General features: G+C 36.6%; 1 protein-coding gene across 5 annotated transcripts in view; it reads right to left on the bottom strand.

Moving 5' to 3' along the window:
* The window catches only part of NBEAL1 (neurobeachin like 1), an 81,215-nt gene that overhangs the window by 15,343 nt on the left and 44,311 nt on the right, over window positions 1-21,561 (bottom strand). For 4 of the 5 annotated variants that reach the window (XM_072932331.1, XM_072932332.1, XM_030277610.4 and 1 more), the window contains 28 exons: window positions 21,406-21,539; window positions 20,837-20,996; window positions 20,640-20,742; window positions 19,785-19,941; window positions 19,142-19,300; window positions 18,655-18,814; window positions 18,289-18,377; window positions 16,895-17,473; window positions 16,162-16,337; window positions 15,658-15,811; window positions 14,081-14,209; window positions 13,464-13,769; window positions 13,205-13,354; window positions 12,143-12,300; window positions 11,557-11,681; window positions 10,600-10,726; window positions 9,364-9,512; window positions 8,405-8,538; window positions 7,574-7,675; window positions 6,324-6,419; window positions 6,112-6,236; window positions 4,769-4,909; window positions 4,544-4,674; window positions 3,409-3,518; window positions 2,756-2,873; window positions 2,016-2,113; window positions 1,609-1,725; window positions 1,024-1,113 (listed from right to left, as the gene is read on the bottom strand). In XM_072932331.1, the coding sequence (XP_072788432.1) occupies window positions 1,024-1,113; window positions 1,609-1,725; window positions 2,016-2,113; window positions 2,756-2,873; window positions 3,409-3,518; window positions 4,544-4,674; window positions 4,769-4,909; window positions 6,112-6,236; window positions 6,324-6,419; window positions 7,574-7,675; window positions 8,405-8,538; window positions 9,364-9,512; window positions 10,600-10,726; window positions 11,557-11,681; window positions 12,143-12,300; window positions 13,205-13,354; window positions 13,464-13,769; window positions 14,081-14,209; window positions 15,658-15,811; window positions 16,162-16,337; window positions 16,895-17,473; window positions 18,289-18,377; window positions 18,655-18,814; window positions 19,142-19,300; window positions 19,785-19,941; window positions 20,640-20,742; window positions 20,837-20,996; window positions 21,406-21,539 (4,277 nt within the window). The remainder of the gene's footprint in view (window positions 1-1,023; window positions 1,114-1,608; window positions 1,726-2,015; window positions 2,114-2,755; window positions 2,874-3,408; window positions 3,519-4,543; window positions 4,675-4,768; window positions 4,910-6,111; window positions 6,237-6,323; window positions 6,420-7,573; window positions 7,676-8,404; window positions 8,539-9,363; window positions 9,513-10,599; window positions 10,727-11,556; window positions 11,682-12,142; window positions 12,301-13,204; window positions 13,355-13,463; window positions 13,770-14,080; window positions 14,210-15,657; window positions 15,812-16,161; window positions 16,338-16,894; window positions 17,474-18,288; window positions 18,378-18,654; window positions 18,815-19,141; window positions 19,301-19,784; window positions 19,942-20,639; window positions 20,743-20,836; window positions 20,997-21,405; window positions 21,540-21,561) is intronic. The other variant, XM_072932333.1, reaches the window with a different exon arrangement.

Here is a 21,561-nt window from a genome sequence, read left to right as displayed (position 1 = left end):
TACCACAAGGGAAAAATGACATGCACCTCTCCCTGAATAAACAAGTCAATAAAAAATCCCACTCAGATGAGTTAATCCACACATGGTACATAGAACCACATTAGAATATGTTCTACATAGGTTGGAGAAGTTGGGGTAGGAAGGATGGGAGGAGACAAACACTAAAAATCCCAGTCAACCAAACCGTCTCCAACATTTAATTACAAGTCAGTCATTTAGTTTAAGTTACTGCTTCTTTTCTTCTCTGAATACTAACTGTTAATAGTAAACATATTAACACAGGAAGTTTAACATTGTACTACAGTTTCATTTCTGAGGAAGTAACAAAGCAATCTAAATATTCAAGGTCACTTTCATTAGATATTTATGAAAAACATAAGGAGAATTTTAGATGTGCTCAAATAACCTATAAAAGTACCACATAAAGCCAAGACAATTTGGATACACAAAACAGAAATATTGGAATATTCTTTCCTGCAAAACAGAGGTATTATTGCACTGGGGCCAGTGTCTAGGCCTTATATACAGATACAAATACAAAACCACTGTTCTCCTTTCAGTATTTGGTATCTGTCATAGTACAAGATCATGTGCTAGTGCAAGAGTTAGTTTTAGGAACAGTGCAGGCTTTTGGAATGTGCATGGTACAGTTTAATATACAGGTATGGTACAGTTTAATATTGGAAAGCAACGACAATGACACCATTAATAACTCAATGCTGTAATTTTAAATCTAGGCTGCATTGCATTAGCAAATTTGTTGTTGCATGGAAGTTGATCAAGTGGCAAGTTACAATATGCCTCACTATAATTTACAGTCATATCTCATCAGCTCTTAAATGTCATTCAACAAATCAGCCTGGCTTCTCCTTGGAAGATAAATATTTAACTTAACTGACATTTGCTATAGGTTAAAGGAACACTTTTGAAGAGGAACAGTTAAGAAATCTTCCTCTACAAGCTGCATTAAAAAAAAAACTCACTTGACTATCTGTACGAACAGTACTGACACATGCAACTCACCAAGATCTCTGGGCTTCCCTGAGAAATAAAGGAACGTGACTGATTCCTGGGGACAACAGCTTTGACAATGGGCACACCATCACTAACTCCCTAGGAGAAAGGACATAGGTTTGATCTGATTACATCCAAAAGCTAAAGGTAAAATCTAGAACCTGTGAAGAGTAAGATGCAAAGCCTCTGGAATCAGTGTCAGACCTGTCGAGCACCCTAAGGCACTGGCACACACCCATTCAGTTTGTGCAGGTAAGCTTCATCACAAACACTGCAAATGAAACCCTGACCCCAATCAGGGAGTTTAACTACCAAGTTCAGTGAGTCCTCACACACCACCAGTGAGGTTTGCAGCTTTCTTGGTGTAGTGACTAATTTAATACTCAAACAACACCCACACAAGCAGCCAGCAGATTATGGGATTCAACCTCTATGAAGCCAACTAAAAAGACAGAGCTCATTTAATACACATTGCATTGTAAAATATTCTCTCTAAATCGGAAGCAAGTTTATTTTCATCTAGGTTGTGACCTTTTCTTTCAAGTACATCAAATTTCAGATTAGACTTCAAACAATTTCAAGTAACACATCTACCTCTATGAAGAATGACTTCAGCTCAGTGAGGTGTTGAAAGAGATTCAGAGTAGAGGTATCACTTTTAGTTAGTCTTTGTACTACCTCTTCTGCTGATAGCCTTTGTGGATGGGGCTCCTAGGAGGCAATATTTGAAGGAGTAACAAATTAGACTAGTTTAATAATTTGTTCAATGCACATGAGATACTCAGAATCTTAATGGGAAAACAGTCTTAAATACCTAATATCCCTTCTTGAAGTAAATTAATTTATTTTGAAAATGGATTCTTTGGTAATGTGGCAAAGATTTAATGTTGCTAAAATTACAAACCGTTACCTTAAAAACCATTGTTTTTTTCAGAAGTCCCTGTAACTCAGTTGTATTTAACTACAAAGGTCTGGTTGAGAGGGAGCAAAAGAGCAAGTACCTTTAACAGCTGACAGGGAGTTTGCCCAAAATTGTTTATCATTCCTTCTAAAGCCTTCCTTTCTTTCTCATCTGTTAAAGCATCCAAATCCACAGCCCCTGGATCACAATCAGAATGATAAAGAGCAGGAAAAAAGAAAAAAAAGACAATCCAAACAACTTATTAAGAACCAATACGGGCAACTTACTTTACTTGATGCATTATGATCCTTTACCCCCAGCAGAAAAGCCCCAGACAACGCCTCCATTTAAACTACAATCTGAAAACTCCACTCTGCATGTGGAATTTTAACTGTATCTGTCAGGGCAAGAATTGCAGGCCTTTGCCTTATCAAATGAATTTAATTTACCTCATTACAAGCAACAAGTAACACACAAAAACTACCCAAAAGTTAGTTTTGAAATTAACAGCTTAAATTTTTCTCTAATATTAGTTGCTTTTAAACAATGTGCCTGAACTCTAAACCACAAGAAACCTCTTCCCACAAACACTTTTAAGTAAATAAGTGGCAAGAAAATCCAGTAACTTTTAGGAAAAAAAAGACAAGAAACTGTAACAGCCCTCCTTTAAAAAAACTATCCTTTTTTTTTGATGACACATTACAAGGTTTGCTGCCATATTTCATCGACAAATCTGCTGCCTTACCATATGCTGCTGAATGGTACACTCACAAATCAACTACTGTCTAATAATGAAAACTCACAAGCCTGATGACAATTAGAGAACATGCTGCTTTGTACCTTCATAAGTACAATAATAGAACACATTGAGCGCCTCCACTGCAGCTGGTCCCCTCTGCTTGTAGCCAAAAATCAAATCTATCCATTCATGAAGATGAGCAGAAACATACTCAGATTCCTAGAAAGAAAAATTGCTCTTGTAAGAATGAGAGAAACACTGCTCCCATCTTGAAGTTTTTACTATTCTGTGTGGAAAAGATTCAATTTCTAAATTAATAGCATCCATAAATTAGGTATTTAGCAATACATAGGGCAGAAGCATAAGAATTTTGTGGGTTATGGGAAGTAGCTGGCAGGTAAGAGGGAAAATCAATACAGTGACACAAGAGGTATACACTATTGAAATGCACCTGTGCAAGGGAAGGTAACCTGCCAGCTCCCTAACACCAGACAGAGTCATCTTTAAATAGCAAAGGAACCCTACTCACCTACCTCTGCATTTTATCTCCCAGGACAGCAAATGCCCAAATCAATAGTGTCCAAAATGCTCAAGAGATTAAATGCTTTTTTCAGCATTTTATCAATATGCACAAGAAGTTCTAATGTCAAATGCAACCACAACTCTAGTTTGCATGCCATCCCACTTGTTTTACATTTAAGCCACAGTAGCAATGTGCACTTCTTTTATGTCACACATACAAACATCATCTTACCAGAGCCTTCCTGTGTTTATAAATAAAGTCTTCTGGGGAGTGGGCCCACTTAGGCAGAACAACATCATTTACCACCTCTTTGGACATTTGAAGTTGGCCTAAGTTAAAACCTGGTGAATAATTCAGAAAAGTTTTAGAGTTGCTACAAAATATTTCAAGCACCTTGACTTCTCAATAAAGATTAAAAATCATTATTTTCTCAGTGCAAAAAAAGGATATTGAGAAGTTATTAATATAAATCCCTAATAACTCTACCAGTGACATAGGAGGCTAAGCTCAGTTCTGCATGTTTACAGTTTTAAATGATAGTGTATAACAATTATCCAAAACATCAAAATTATTTTGAAGCTTTAGTCCCAACCATAGAAGTAGTATTAATCTTTTACACATCCATCTGTAAACATATTTGCATTTGCTCGTTGTAAACATAATTGCATATTGCAATTCTCGAGGATTAAGAGTCCAAAACACTTCAATAAGGTTATTCATAAGAAGGCTGTTACTTACAAGTTTAAATCGTTATAAAGTCAAGGTTTTTAAAAAGTCTGAAATCTCACCAGCTACCATTGAAACAACTCTAAATACTTAAATGACTTGAAAGTGGGACCAGGGAGTTCTCAATTTTTCTAATTTAGAGCTCTAGTAGATTGTAGCAGCACAAACATATAAAGCCATTTCCAAATTGTGCAAAGATAGAGAAACAAATCACTAAACAATAAATGTGAATTTAAAAAGGAGTCTCATCAGAATGCAACACACTGTCTTTTAATCAGCACTATAATAATTATAATTAATCTCTTAACTTTTGGTAAATATTTAATCTGTATTAACTATTACTAACTTTTTCAAACATCCCAGTGAGCACCTCTGATCTCTCCACTGGGTAAACAACACTATTTTTAGCCATTCTTAAGCCCATAGCCTGAATTTTAAACTATGTTTAGGCTGCTGCTTAACACAACTGGTATCTTCACTAAACAGTTTAAAGCCAGTATCACGACTAATGTCTACAACCAATCACACCACAAAGTTTAAACAGTAAGTGTTCCTCAGCATTCACAAATGGCTGTAACAATTCTTTTCTCAAGAATACAGAAACAGTTTTCTGTGAGAATATTCCTAGGAGTCAGTTTACCATTTTGATTCTCCAGGAATTCTGGAAAGCAGAAGAACTCTGGGATAAGTTCCTTGACATCATTGGGGTTGTCCATGAGTGCCTGCCAGGTAGCAGGAATAGAGTGGAACTGTCTGTCAGCACAGTCAAATCTGAGGATCAGAAAACTCAGGTTAGACTTGGATGATTCCCTTAGTAAAATGACAAGGAAGTAGCAGGAAGGGGCTGCTTATTTGCTCAGCATACCTGCCACTCTGCAGCTGGATGTGAAGTGTTGTGAAAGGCTCTACCCGAATGAGGTAATGCATGACACCAGCAGCATTTGAGTAATGTGTCCCATAGTGAAATTTGTCAATCATCCCAAGAGGATCCTCAAAATTCTCATATCTGAAAAATGAAATCTTTATAAATACAGCTGGGCATTATGGTTGATTTACTTGTGGATTATGCTTATTCCAGGCAAAGATTCAAAAGAAATGACAACAATCTATGAGAGAAAAATACATTGAGTTCCATCAAACACAAAGATTCCAAATCTTACTTAGAAAGTCCCTAAGAAAAAGACTGCTGAAAGATAAAAATGTACACCAGATGAAGGCTTTGCATGCCTGTTATACTCTTCCCTAGGCATTTGCTATCAGCTGTCAGAAACCTGACAAAGGGCAGACAGGACTGATGACTTTATACAACAGACCAACATACCCCATGCCACTAAAATGAGTATTTACTAGTGAATAGACTTGTGATGGTTTCCTGCAGGATTTAGGAAATGTGTTCTGACTGTGTAGGATGCAGAAGAGAGACCTTTTTTACACTCATGCCCATTTCTCCTTTTCTACTGGCAAACTCACTCTACCATGCCACCATCTGGCTGATACATTCCTCAGTCTCACAAGGCTGGTAAGAGAAATTTTAATTAAACATACTTCTAGAGAACCCATTTCTTTACAGTCAGGATAGAGCCTAGTCATTCAAAGGAAATTCTCCCTGTTCCAAGTTTTCAGAACATTTTGGAAGACACCTGGCTGCAGTCTGGTATGATAGCACACTCACTCCCCAGACTACCAACATCACTACACTGCTGTGTGGGTGTAAGTGCCTGTCATTGGTACCGACAAAGGACTTGCTGAAAGTCATTTGAGACATATTTTATTTTGAAGATCATAATTTATGCTTGAAAAAAAGAGAAAGCACAGATTTAGGATCAATGCTACCTCTTAGCACAAGCAGCTGAATTCAGCAGTATGATTTCACATTCCTTATCTTGAAGCAGACATGGGACATGTTTTTTCAGGCTGCTGAGCCATTAAATTGTTTTTGCAGTCTTTCAGTTTTTCACCTCCACAGCTGAGAAACAACTGAATATTTACAACAGTAAGTTTTGTCCTTTCACTGCCATATAACTGAGTGCTATATAATATAGTCTGAATGCAGCAGGAACAACAAACCAACCACATCTGCGAGTGCATTGGTTATATCATAAAACCAGCTTCAAAAATGTCACTGCTACAACTTAATTTGTTAAATGTGTTATTAGCCTGGAGGCCCAGAAAAGACAAATAAATATAACCAAGTGTTCAAATACATACTTCTCTTTCACAGTCTTAGCATTCTTCTCATTTACCACACCTATAGGTTTGGACAGGTCCCTAAACACTGCAGGATTATTCAGGTCCAGTTCTTCTGAGGTGTAATCTCGCAAAATCCAGGGAAACTAAACCAAAAAAAGTAAGTCAAATATCAGAGAGAGATTAAAAATACATACCTTTGGCAAAAATTTGAAAATTAACTTTTTAATTACCACAGGATATTGAGCAAGGTCATTGTAAGTTCGTCCTGCCATAGTGTTCAGCTGAATAAGGTAGTCAAAGTTAGTTATTTCCCTATTCACCCATTTCTGAAAGACAAAGAAAGATAAAATCTAATTCAATATATCAAAGATATAATTATTACAAGTTACACATTTTGTCAGTATCTATCTGCCAGAGGACAGCACTGGCAAGTGAAAAGCGCTACACCACAAAAATTGTAGGCAAGTCCAGATTCAATTTCTCATAATGAAGTTTATCCTCCCTTTGATTCAGTGATTGTGCTATCTATATTTCACTGAAATCAGATCCTGTTTGGTGACAGTGCTGCTTCAAATACAGGGCAGCAGGCAATTAGTAACCTTGCTAAAAAGGAAAAGAAAAACAGGAAATAAGAGAAACAGAAAGAAGGCAAGTATGCAGGTACTTATAAAAAGGAGAAAAGAACTTTGAAATCTATTAGATTACTAACATCAAGATTTATTTATAAATTATTCTCCCATTGGTTAACAGTATAGGTGAAGAATTTGTAAACCAAATGGTCTGTGCACCTTTGTTTGCTCCATTATTATATTCTAAACCAAGGAACAGACACAGCTGTGTTCAGAAGGGCTCAGTATTTGTCTGGAGAGTGATAGAGATGTGTCATGACAGATGATATTTTCTCTGTGTAAATATACAACTCAATAGTTTTCATTGTCAGGAAAACAAAGAACAAAGTATTTCCAGTATTTTAACTTATTTGTAAAGCTTCCTCCCTCAGAGAAAACAATTTTGGCATAAGGAGATGGAAGACAAAAATACATTTACTATATTTAAAAAGTTATATGTGTTTATGGTAATATAGACATTTTGACATTTTCCTTTTTTACCAATATTACTAATCCACACTTAATCTTCATGTGAGTTTTGTTGAAAGCTCCATCATGAAAAGACAGCAGGGAAAATTATTTGCAAATCCAGTAAAACAAGTTTCAAAGCAGCACTCAAGATCATAGACTAAAACCAGAAGCCAATCTGCCATGTTTTATATTCATGTTAAAATGCCTGTCAATCTCATCACCAAAGCCTGGCTAAACCCATTTTCCTGACTGTAAACACAAACCAAAACACCCTAAAAACATACACAGCAAAGTTCAGTGGCCAGGCTGAGGGTACAGAAGTTGATAGCTGCCACCTAAACACTGGGGGAATCCTTCAAAAGGAGAGGAATACTTTAGACCACTGAGCTGAGGTCTCATACCTGCATCAAGCCTGACGCTTTGAAAAGCTCCTGTGGCGATCTGGTCCCAGAAATATTTGGAGAACGCAGTGACAATATCCGACTGTAGACTTTGTTTCGTACCTGTCAGAAAACAGCACTGATAAAACAATATTCTGGAGCCTGAAGGAAACAATTAAGCAACTTATCTGCTAATTAAAATATGAAATTTTCACAGTTACACTCTCAAGTGTAACTATAAACACAGTTACACTCTCAAGTATCTCTTGCTGTTTAAAACATCTGGACATGGATGGATGTGACATCCATCACATCAAAACTAAACCACACAACATTTTCTAAGAGCTGACCTACTAATAAATTGACCAGCTAGTACGTAAAGTACGTAACTCACCCTAAATTCTGAAATTTATCATAGTCCCTCATAAAAAGGATGACTGCTATTACCCAGGGGGGAGGAATTCAGTACTCCTTAATTATCTAATATCAATCATTTCTAATGTTACTGCAAAAAAGAAAGTCACCTTTGATTTGTAATTAATTTGTTTAGCCTTCAAAAAGATGAGCTTCAAAACACTTACATTACTACTGATGTGACCTTAGTAAAATAATCATTCTGTATAACAGAGAGAGAAAAAGGAAAAAGGAGGATCTTGTTTCATCTATCTTTTCACAATTAATCAGTTTCTAGGTGCCAGATGGCAGTGTAGATTTCCATGATGACTGTGTAAGCAAACCTTTTGCTATTAGTGCTACAGTATCAAGAAAGGCACCAGACTCAAATATAATCACTGATCTTAAACTTAACCTTATGCTTATTACATAAATCCATGACATTTAAGAAACCCATACCTCCTTAGTGAAGTTGAGGAAATAGTTGGTTTGATCCGTAAGGAAGATCTCCAAAGCTGATCTCCTCAGGTTGTACCGACGCAAATGGATCTCTCGAATTTGAGAAAGGTGCCATTTGAAATCAAAACCTACCCCTAGGAGGAACACTGTGTTTACTGAGTTGGAATACATATTTTAAAAAACCCTTTTCCTACAGATACAGTGTAGTACCAGCTCCAGTCATCTCAGAGTTATTCCTAGAAAGTCTTAGAGCTGACGTGATTAACCATTTTGCTAGGAAAATATTAACTTCAGATAGTGTGGTGCTGAAAGAAATGAAGCAAGAAACATCTGATGGCATGTAGAATTTGTTTTTGCTTTCTCATTAAAGATACATTGTAAATGTATTCTGTTGATAAGAAGTATGAACCAACTCCTTTTGCTTTCTTAAACAGGCTCAAACAAACTTTTATGTTTAGATTTCCCAAAGGCTGAACATTTTGGTATACTGATTTGGAAAATTTTACTACTATTTGTCCAACATTTCATTTTGGTGTTTTCACAACCAGCTGTGCAAGTTTTATTAAATTTCCCTAAATTAATACAGATGATTAATGCTTACGTACTACTACTTTTTAATCAATGCATAAGTATAACATTATTTGTTGTAGAAAGAGAACACAGAGGTGCCATTTACAAAGCAAATTAGAGGTAGTCACTTTTTTTTTAAGCAGCAGGTTTTTTAGTAAATTATTTTTGAGAAATACTGAGAATAGTTAATCAATTTACCAACTCGGAAAGTACAGTTCCAGATTCTTGATTCTGAAGGGATCAGTCAGCCACTAACCATTAAGTGCAATATCAATTTTAACTTGTCTCTTTATGTTTTGAAAATGAGTGTCAAAGTAATTGTAAACTCAGCCTACTAAAAGCAGAATGCTGAACTACACTGAAAATAAAGAGACATTGATCACACTTACCTTCCTCTTTCTCAATGCTACCATCAAAGAAATAGATGTGCTGGGTAGTAACCTCCAGCCTGCCTGGTATCACATCAATTACTGTAATGAGTTCACAGTCTTCAGACAATATTAGCTTTTCTTTCTGACTTTCCTCATCCTTCTCATCCCTGCAAAAACACCACTAAGTGTTACAGGGTTGGGTGGATTTTACTGTTGCTTAGGTCCTTGGTCAGAGTACAATTCAGAAAATAATCAAATTTGAATGGCATTAAAACTGCAACATAAACAATTATATAAAGCTGCTTTAATCAGCAGTCTTGGGTGTTTCAGACTAGACTACAAATATCATTTCATAGCATCACTCTTCTGTCTTGATATTTTCATCTCAGGTACAGTGGACTTGACTTATCTGAAGTGTGAAAATATCAGGCTGCATTTCCCTTTCTTATTTAATTGTAGGTGCTTAAGCCCTCTGGAGGGTAGAACTGAGTTCCAGCTCATGTGACTGAAGTTATCTTCAGAGTTATTTTGCTATAATCTACAGCAAGCATTTAATAACCTTTAAAGGACAAAATGTATCAATACCACTCAGAGTGCCAACTCTACTGCACTTAACAACCCAAACACACATAGATGCATGCACAACATGACATGTCCAATTACTGAAGCAAAGCATTTGCTATCCTCCCTCAACTCTCCTTTCCCTGCTCTCTCTCTCTCTCACTCCTGCCTTTTTTTTTAGTTGCAGTCACACAAGTGACACAAAGGAAGCACAGCAGGCCTTCCCTCTGGAATGCTCTTAAATACAAGGCACTCTCCAGCACTTAAATGCCAGCAACACAAATTCTCATGCTATGCAGTGGACTGAATGACCATGGCAACTATGGAGAAGAGGCAGCTCCAGTCTGGTCCATGTCCTTACACGGCATATTGCCTCCTGAGAATTATAGTCAATATACATAGCAGAAAAGCCTTAACAATTCTGTAGCTTCAGCCCACCTGTAAGCAGTGAATCACTAATGGATTCTCATAAACATCTGCTCTGCCTTCTTTTCCCTGGGGCTTTGCTTGTCTCAATGGTGACAATGATAAATCCAACAGTAACTTTGCTGATCAAAACTGCCCTGGATTGAACTGTTAAGGCCAGACAAAGAAAGAGGGAAACTCTGAATGCCATTCAACTCCCAAAGTTGTTTCTCGCTCCTTATCCCTAGCACAGAAACAAATGACAATTCCATATCCTGTTCTACTTACAAACTGGAACCGGCTGCTGTGTCTTCTTCTGGTAGCTCCAGAACATCATCTTCCAAGTCACTCACTTTCACCTGCTTCACCACCTCCAGAAGCAGAGACTCACTAGAAGGCTGTGTCTGATGCACACCTAGCATAAATGGACATAACAGCTCATAACTTTTTCTGCTACAATACTTTTGGAAATCTAACCTACTAAGCCTGTATTCTACAGCTGAATTTTGGTTTTAACTAAGTAAGAAGCAACCAGGTTTCTTAAGTATTTTTGTGGTTAAGCAGAACACTACAAACAGTCCTTGAGCTACACTGAAAATTATGAGAGTAGAAAGGGAACACAACACGTAAGAAAATTTAACTTGAATTCTGATGTGGACACTGACAAGAAAATATTTTGCAATATTTTTCAAGACTTTGCTAAAGCATGCAGATTTAATAAAAATGTATGACATTTGCTTTTTGGTTATGTGGGTTTCCAAGAGAGTTTTGCGTTTTTTTTTGCTTGAGCCGTGATATCCAATACAACAAACTTAACAATTCCACCCCTAACTCATCTGTTTGGCACACTTGTAAAACAAAGCATTTTGTTTCTTCAAGAAAGAAGAAAATAGATCAGAGTAAGCAGTGTTTGTTCAAAGCCTTTTAGAATTTGTGACTAAAATGTGTAGAAACAATCTCATACAAAAAGTTGTCTAACTTCTTATTTTAAAACATAGGAGTTAATTTTTATTTATTGTGCAACAAACCCCCACATTTCAATGAACCAGAGCCAAAAGAATTCTACTCAGTAGGAAGATGCTGTTTCAGGTCAAAGAAACATAATACAGATTTTACTACAGATGAAATAAAGAAAAAAAACATCAAGATTTAAGTATCTAGCATATACTGCTAATTAAACACAAAGAGGAAAGTGGGTATCTTTCTTTGGTAAGAACTCAAGTGAGATAGCAATTACAACTTTACCTAAGTTATCTCTCAGGTCACTAGCATCCTGATGAGAGTTGAAGTTGTAATTCTGCACTAGTTTTAGTCTCATACGTGAAAAATTTTCCACATTTGAAAGTTTCCAGTGCACAGGACGCTGTTTCCTAGGAAAAGAAGAATATTCATAAAAATAATCTGAATAAAGACCTACAGGAATGAACTGATTACAAAAGAGTGCATATTTATACAAATACTGGTCATCCACTTGTACATTGTAAAAAAATAAAATATTAAAATGCAGTTTATTCCTCTTGTTTCACACTGCAGCTCTGATCAACACTATCTTGTAAACAGTATTTATTTTCACAGAATTAGCAAGGTTGGAAGAGCTGTTCAAGATCATAAAGTTCAACTGACAACCTACCACCACCACGATCACCCCAAAATTACTTTCTAATAAGAACATTCCCTGACACAACTTGAGGCTATTTTCTCTTGTCCTGTCACCCAAGACTGTAGATATCAAGAAGGGTTATTGCAGTCAATCTGACCTGGTTTTAACCACATGAAACAGTGAGCCAATACCTTTTAAGCATCATGTCCAGTTTAGGAAATCCAGCCTCACCTTTCAGCCCAAGGCCCACGCTCAGAGAACAAGTAAAGCTGGGCTGCTCTCCACTGCCTCAGGGTGGCTGTGTGTTGACTGCTAAGCTGTTTGAGCATGCTGTTGTACCGCAGATTTTCCTGACGAGCCTTTCTGCTGAACGGCTCCACAAAGTGCTCCTGAAAGACCATTGCAAATAGATCTCGCACTGAATTAACTCTGACCTTGGAAAACAGCTTTCCAAGAATTCAGGGCAAGAAGAAGTAGTGGAAAAGGTTTAGCAAAGAAACATTCTGAAATGTTAAGGTAATTAGGAGAGAAATTTTTAAAAGCTTATACCTAGAAGAAATAGTGCAAGACTAATTTAAAGATGTGAAGAAAGCGTTATCAATGCTGAATCCACCCTAAAGCAATTTTGTATTGTCAGAAAAGCAGTCAGTATTAGATATCTTACTCTAATAGGTAGGATTTTTCTTAGATTCTGGTATTCTTGAATGTGACACTCATTGTATTTTTCCTTTAGCTATTTGAATAAAATAGACCTACAAGTTTTGTTATTAAGAAAGCAAAGAGACATGTAACTTCACTATGGTATTGCCTGTAATTACCAGTTAGTTCTAATGCTGAAACTCAATCTGGACCTTAGAAAGGTCAATTTAGAAACAATTTTTCCAAACATTAAATAAGAACTGGTCACTGTTGGAAATATTTTAGTTGTATTGAAATAGGGTTAAACAAAAAACTCAAAGAAACAGCTCATAATGGAAAACAGGTTTTAATAATTCAAAACATTAATCAAATCAGATGCAGCTTATGGCTGAGCATATTTCTACCTTGCTGTATGAAAAGGAAGGCCTACTGTACTGAAACAACTTTGATAGCACATAAGACTGTTAACAGAGCAGAATTAGAAAGCATATCCTAGAAATGCATATAGCACCACTGCCCATAAAATCTTAACACAATTAACCTGTTTACAGTTACTTGAACTGGATCATCCTGAAATTCATTTTCTCCATCTTTTAGAAGGCAACTCTCGAGAGAGTTCTTTTAAGAGAGCCCTGCAGTCACTGAAAATCTTACCTGAAATTTAAGCTTACTTTCTCCTCTTTCCCGGTCTCGCTTGTGCATGTTCACCATAAATGCTTCATAACAATCTTTCCAATAAAGTGCCATCTGCTCATTATCATGTCTGAATGAATTCTCTTCATATTGCTTCATATTTGGAATAATCTGGTTCACCAAAACAAAATAAAAAGTACCATATGATTTCTAAATGGGTTCCTCTGCTTTCATGGCTGAAAAGAGGGAGGAAATGATAGAAAAAGAATTTACTACTTACATATTTGTCAATATAAACTTGCCACTCCTCAGATCTGCAGTATTCTTGAAAATCCTCAAAGAAAGATGGGCTGCCATTCGTAGGAGGCAATGAAGGAAGGTGCAGATTCATAAAGAGAAGTTCATAAATCTTGGATACCAATGTCCGAACAAGGGGAATCAAAAATGAGTAAGTTTCTGTCTTCTCTTCAATTGACCTACTCAAAATGCCTTCCAATTTCCCCAGAAGGTAGCATGCTTCAGGCTGGCTCTCAATTACTTTTGTCTGAAGGAGGGTGTTTAGTTTGGCTGCTGCCATAGCACAGACCTACAAAAACGAACAGCAAAAAATGAACACAGTTCTCCTTGAGCACCCATCTTTTTCCTACCACTCCTGCCTGCATAGTCCCATCCTCAACAGAAGCCCTCTACCTTTTTGTTGTGCTCTGGAGGTGCACATTGACAGGACTGTAGAGTAAACCGGCAAAAGCTAAGAACCAATAAAACATCTTCCCAAAAGAAAGATGAGGGACTGCCACAGGTCTGCTCATTGGTATGAGCAGCTCTCCCAAAACCACAACAGTTAGATCAAATGTGCCCTTAAAACCCAAGTATCACTTGCAAGAATTTGCAACAAACCTGTAAGTTGTCTTGTGCAATAAATCCAAGGAGCAGCTGGACTTGCACCTGTGAAAGCCTAATTGCCTCTAGGCCAGCAGAGTACCAGACGGACAGACTATCCATGAGAGTCACTAATTCTTCCAAGAGCTATTACATAAACAGAAAATTAGCATAACATTAAAATAACTAAAATAAACTGAAGTAAAAGTAACAATAACTACTCTAGCTGGAGACACAATAATTTTAAAGAGCTGAAGAAGAGGTTGTGTTTACATTTATAATTTAACCAAACCCGGAAATTCATCCAAGAACATTGCAGTAATTTAAAGAAATTTGTGACATCAAAAAATCTACCTACCCCAGTACATTAAGTCAAGTATTTCCCCTAAATAAAGTGCATATATATATCTGTGTGTGTGTGTGTGTACAGGGAGAGAGTATATATATGCTTATTGTTTTTCCTATAAATTAACTCCTGTAAATGCCATATCCTTAGAAAATTTAAAGGACTCTAGAAGGCACTTCTTCCTGTCAGTATTTAGATAGCAAAAGTGATACAAGTCTTGTGAAAGGTGGGTATTCCCAAGGCAAACACCACATTTCGCTATCCAGATGTGTTTGTTTCACACTAATACACCTTGATATACTCTCTAACAAATTACTCAAATGTAAAATCATTCTGACTGAAATATCCCATTTAGGATATTAAAATGCTTTGAATTCTCCCTGAGCACAGTACAAGATAATTTATGAAAATACTGTTATTTTCAATTCAGAGTTGGCAAGAAACACAATTGTCACCACTCCAAAGTTCTCATTTCTAGTTAGGTCTCCCAACAGAAGGCAAAGCTTTTAACAAGAAGAAACTTTTTTAAAACAAGCAATTAAAAGCTTTAAGCTATGTTTACTAATAAGCAGGCATTTAGGAGAACAGCATATAAATTACTGTGTTAATGACTCTTGATAATATACTTTTCTCTCAAAGAAAGTAGCCTTAAAAATATTTTTAAGGATTTTTAGAGAAATAATGACAGTTTACATATAATCTCTCTCTGCTTTTGCTTAGAAAAATTGAAAAGCAAAGACAACTCAGACTGTGAAGGAAGTATGACCAGAGCCAGAGATTAAGTAAATGCAGAGATAAATTATATGTGTTGAAACTCCAGTATGGGCCAAAAACCAGAAGCGCCATTTCCCAACTTGCAACCAAGAGCAGAGTTTTGGCTGGTCTTTCATTCAGGATGCTCAGAGAGTCATAAATGCTGGCAAACAGTGCAAAATCTGCTTAGGCTACAACTGCTGCTGTTTCATTAGCTTTTACATTTTCTAAATATTTCTCCAGATTGAAGAAACCCGAGTTCTCAGTCAAGAGTACCACTTACATGCCTACTTAATTTGCAAAATTAACTATATTCCCTATGGTAAATATTCACATTTTTATTCATGAAGGGGCACTCTGATCCATTCTGCTATAAATCCTTACTCTGTAATATCTGTGATTTACTATGACTAGAAGCGTGACAGTGTCCAAACCAACAACTTTTTTGTTACCATTTCAGCCTATATACAGTACTTCCATTATGCAGTTACTGTACCTTTTCTGTCCATAAATTCGAATTAATTAGTCCTTCTGCCTGCAGGAAGCCTTGGACAATTAGCAAGAGCTTGAAGGCATTTTCAGCATGTGTAGGGAGAGCTTTTGAATCTCTGTTATCAGTGACTGACCATTCTAACATCTTCTCCAGCAAGCTGCATGGAAAACAAAATCCCAAAGTAAGTATTACATGTTCTGAGTGTAAGTGGCTTTTAAAAAATCCAATTAAGCATTTAATTGAATCTCTTAGTCTGAAGTTACATAACTGCCATCTTCTTGATAAGCCAATAAGAGAAAAGCGATTGAGAGACTCATGAAAACAGCGATAGTTTTAAAACCTTCTGGCCTCAAGACACTCCTAAACAGGTACAGGAATATATTTCTGACAGTATGTGAAGACACAGCAGAGAAAAATACATCTTGCTGGGAAACACCCACCCCTTCCCAGCTTCACTCATGTCCCTCACTTCTGTTTCTCCTCAAAAGGGATGAACTGTACACTCACTTGAGTTTTATTTCATCAGAAGGCCGCAGCAACTCGTTAGACATCCCCAGTTTGGTGAGAGCAGAGAACACCTGTCCTCTCTCAATCCAAGCATCATCATCAGATTTTTCAATACCTTTCCACATTATACACAGTAGGATGTCTGTAAGTAACTGTATGAGTTCATTATCACTCCCCTAAAAAAAAGTTAAATATTTAAGGCCCTTTAGTATAGAAAACTTTCAAAATATTTCTTATTCATCACAGCCCCTATGCTTTCATGCTTCAACATATGAAACTCTGCAGTCTAAAATCCAATTTTTTCAATTGAAAAGCTTGCGAAAACACAAATATAAGAGACTGTGGCTTGCTTGTATGATGTAAAACAAGCTGCCTTTACCCACCCTTGATTTTTTCATAGCAGGTCTGCTCCATGCCTCCTCTGGATGATAAAGGATGTTTAAATATAGAGGTGGAAGAGTTTGCAGGAGGCTTTTTGTGTTTTTTTGTGGTTGGGAGGGAGGTTACCCTTATTTTTTTGTTTGTTTTTTTTAAAGCTACCCCAAGTGGACAATCAAAAAAGAAGACACAGTACAAAAGAAAGTACCCCTATTCACTATAAAAGAGGCATACTGTTCACTTCTCTGTTGGATGGTAGGAGGGACAAAAAAAAGTAATAATCATTCATTAGGGAGAATGAAAAAACAAAATGGAATTTCCAACAGTTGGAGAAACCAGTCCCATAGTTACTTACTCCTTGGTTTTCAAAGATAGAAAGCTCAGCAGTGAAGCCCTCGTCATTTGTAACACCCAGCTCTTTGTCAGGCTGCCCAGAGAAGGGCTTTGTGCTCTCTGTGGGTGAGGGAGTGCTGGGCTGGCTGTCTGTCATCTGATTCCCAACATCAGCCAGTTCATAAGAGTCAACACTGGACAAATCTAAACTCAAATGTGAAGGATTACTGTGCCATAGTTCTCCTCGGCCCTCCGACCTGAAAGACATCTCTGCTGCAGATGCATCTTCCAGTGGCATAACAGAGAAATGGGCAGGGATGTCCAGGGATTTGTTGTCTTCTAAACTCCACTGATCAAACAGACCATTAACTGATGCAAAGCTGCCAGCTTTCTCTCCCTCTGTCTTATCAGCTTGATGTTTCTGAACCTCTTCAGTAGGCTTTTTATCCTCTTCCCTGGAGGAATCAGTCCTGTTCTCCTTTAAGCCAATCCGGACCTCTGAGTTTTCTTTCAGGAATAGTCTAACCAAAGTGTCCTGCCAGCCCAGCTGCTGAGAAATCTGTTGTGCTGCATCCAATTGGGAATGCAAAAGGTGCAAAATCTAAGGATAGAAGATATCCCATATCTACACATTAATTTTAGCTTGTAACTGCATCCATCTGGCTTTTCAATTAAGCATTTTACAATCTTACAACTTCTTTACTTTTATTACAACCTTATATAAAGAGCCATAATCAGCTAATAATAAGCAAACCAGCCACAAAGTAGTTTTTCCTCATAAAAAACATATATTAGAGAAAAAAAAAAAAATTCTCAGGAGTAGGAGAGAAAAGAAGCTATTAAACCATATTGGTAAGTTGCCATATTTCAGTAACTCTTCTGCAACAATTCCTCCAAAATCCAGTTATCTCAATAAATAATCCCATTTACCCATAGTCTAAAAAAAATACTCAAATAGAAAATATGCTTGATTAGGAACTATTCAATAGATAAAATTAATAAAATTATAGTATTCATAGCTTACTGGTAGCATAAATTATAGTTTCACTTCTTCATTTTGAGGAACCTTAACAGACTATATTGTGTCTTACAGCTACCATTCAGTACTAATTCCAGTGATACAAGCTTTGATAAAACTCAGTAATTCAAGGAGCCTACTATCTCAAACCTGTAGAAAATGCAAGCTATTTGAGAATCATGATAGAGGCTTCTTCACTTGTTTTGGCTTTTAAAAGTACTTGAGTACACAAAATTCAACAGTAAGTGACAGATAGGTCTCATTTTTTAAATAAATCATTGCTAAAGAAAACAGTAACAACAAATACTGCCAATGTGCTCCAAAGAAATAATGTAGTTATCCCACTGTACAGTTTTATAGGCTTGAAGGACAGTATTCCACTAAAGAAGACAACTAACCTTTCTACAGATAATCACTCTCATGTTTATATCTGACCTATGAGCCAGATACACTACAGCTAGAAGATCTTTATAATTCACAGCAGGATCTGTAGGGAAGAAAGAAAAAAAACACCATAAACAATATCACACAAGAGAACATCACAGATAAGTATTTTGATATTGCCTTGGAAGTTATGACTGCATCCAGGGATAGTAAAAGGAACAAACTTCAGGGAACTAAGAAAATGTTAGCTGAGACAAATGGGAACTGTGACTAGAACAGCTCTACAAGTAACACCTCTGGCTTTCCTCAACAAAAACCAGGTATGCTGGCCTCTGAGCAGCAGAAGTAGACTAATGTCAGATATAGCACTTGCCAATTACCTGCATACAGAACTTGGTTAAGAAGGTTTTTAATAAGAGAAACAGTAACTGGGGATTCATTCAGAAGGAGTCCCAGCCCGGAGTACCCCACTTCTCTGAGTCGCATGCGGTGCTTGCTCCGCTCATAAACTTTGGTACATTTCAGCATCTCTTCCACAATCTGTAAGGAAAAGTAGACACAAATGCAAATTAAGCACAAAAAAGCATCCATATCTCTCAAGCTTGTATATTATATAACATGCTGGTCCACAGTTTTTAAAGTTTATTTGATAAACTAACTCAAACAACATAGTTTTAAAGATCCCAATACTGTTAAGAGAACACTAATTCCTTTGTGACAATGCCATCTAGCTAACACAAGAGAAAAGAAAAAACCAAACTTGGATTATTAGTATCTTTGTAATTACGTACATTTCTGCCAGACCAATAGAAAATATAAATTTATGTTCAACTGATTAATTTTGGAACATATCATTCAATTCATTACCTTGAACACAAGTTCTCTAAGCCTGTCAGAGTATCTCTGATGCAATAACAGAGCATAAAGAATATCAGCATTCCCTGGCTCAAACAGCAATAAAAAAAGCTGGTCTGGTGTTGGACTGGAATGAAGCAGGCTGAAGAGAATGTCCAAAATTCCACAGAGCTACAAAATTAAGACAACCAAATTAATACCCAGTTCATTCAGATTTCATGCTTTGTTTTAGGAAAATTTTCTTGGGTTTTAAGTTTTACCTTTGCTGGTTAATAGACATTTGTTGCTCAATATTACTACATTTAAACAACTTCTAATACATTTTTTCTCTCTATAGAACACCTATCAAATTAAGCAGGGACACAAAGCAAGTTCAAGTGCTGCTGATGCTACAAAATAAAAACTACATGATCACAACTCCTGGTTAGTTGAAGGTAAATTAATTTGGTTTTGTAAACTAAAAAAACTTTTCTACTGGCACATCCTTATCTTACCTACATCTCAACAGAACCACACATCAGTTAACTTTTTGCTTGTGGCCATTTTCTTCTTTGTACACCCTTCTTTTAAGTACAGAAGGCAAGACTTCTAAATGCCAAGATGCAAAACCAAACCATGTTTGGTTTAAACTATGAATTTATGCCATGTTGCATACCTGCTCCTCATCACTGGTGGCAGCTATGTATCCTACAATGCTCTGAATTTCTTCATGTGTTCCACCTTTGCTCAGGAAATATTTAATCAGTCCGTATAGGGATGTCCGTATTGTCCTCAGGTCATCAGGAGCCAAATCACTGTCTTTACAACCAGTCCTGTTCGCCAACAGACCAGAAATGCAACCTAAGGAAGCTCTTCATGGCTCATTAATAGCAATTTCATGGTGCCAATCTGGTAATTTTTCATCTACCCAGGCATTATGCACAAGTTTTCAATTTTTACTGAACTCAAGCAAATGAATAGTAATAATCAGATCAGACTTTGCAAGCCTATAAAAGCCATGAAGTGTAGACTTGTATTGATCTGGATACAGGTCAGGGTTGCAGGTTCCCACCTCCCACAGGAAACAGCAAAGTCTCTAGCCAATCATCCTCAAACACATAATTATATTCATAAGCAGATATAAATCATCAGCACTGAAAGGCTAAAATTTTAGATTTCTAAAAAAGTTCTACTTCAAATTCTACAAGCATTTAAAATAACTTAAAATGCCAAATTTTTTATAATGGTAATGTTCTGTTACTTAATTTGCATTGTTGAATACAAATCCTACTATTTTGTAGTTTTAATTACTTTTTCAAGCACTCCTCGTGTCACTAAAAAGCTTTACATAATCTTAGCATAATAATTCAAGGCAAGGCAAAGTAGTAAGCCAGATGGGAAAAAAAGTTTTGTAAACTAAATCAACCACCAAAATCCAACCTGTTTTATTTATTTTCTCATTAGAATGATGGCAAAAAAACCCAAGAGCCACATACAATAAATGAGGATTCAGAAATGGTAAAATTGATACCCATAGTAAATCCTGAGTGTGTCCAGAAGAAACTGCACACCATACTTCTTTCTGAAGAGCCTTCTACTGTCCTTGATGATTGTAGAAAGATACTGTATATGACCTACAAGAAAGTTTTCTTTTAGAACCAAGATAAAGATTTGTGTCATGCGAAGAGTCCTGCATCTCCACACAGTTGCCTGAGGCCGACAGCTCACCGATTCTGAAGGGAAAGTCACCACTGTTCCAGATGCTGAAGTCAAAAAGTAAGTGGCGATACATCTGTTGCAAAAGCTGCATGTTCTTTTCTACTGAGACTTGTTCTATCAACAACTGTACAGCCATCAGGACATTCACATCCATTAAGATGCTTGGCACCTGGCAAAATAACAACAGGTGTTAGCACTCAAAATACTGAATACCCTAATAAAATTTGATTTTAAAAGAAACTTAAACTTCCATTTTTTAATCTTCTACAATGGAGCAACGTCCACTCCATTACAGCAATACATTGCTCCATTAAAGCAATACAATAAACACAAAACTAGTCTTATTTTAATAACCAAACAATGCAGTACATATATCAAAAAAAAAAGCAGAACATGAAAAAAATTTCACTTTGCAGATAAATACCAACTTCTCACATCTTTTTGCTTTCAGAAACACAAGAAAGAAAATTCTTTCCAAGGAGGCCTTTCAAGACTGTGGCATTCTGGCTATGCTTCAAAATAACCAGGACCTCATCTACAAAATTCATTACTGAATAATGTTTCTCAAGTTTGCTCACCTTCTGTAACAAGGCTCCTAGGGTGGCAACTCCATGGGAGTGAATGAGATTTTCTTGATTAACATGATGCCCCTGAATAAAGTGTTTTATCATCAAGATGAAAGTTGCAACTATGTTCTTCTCCAGACGTGCTTCTGCAGAACAGAACAACAGTAG

Source organism: Taeniopygia guttata, chromosome 7 (assembly GCF_048771995.1).
Source record: "Taeniopygia guttata chromosome 7, bTaeGut7.mat, whole genome shotgun sequence".
In the NCBI taxonomy this organism is placed as follows: domain Eukaryota; kingdom Metazoa; phylum Chordata; class Aves; order Passeriformes; family Estrildidae; genus Taeniopygia; species Taeniopygia guttata.
This window is presented reverse-complemented; position numbering and strand designations above follow the sequence as displayed.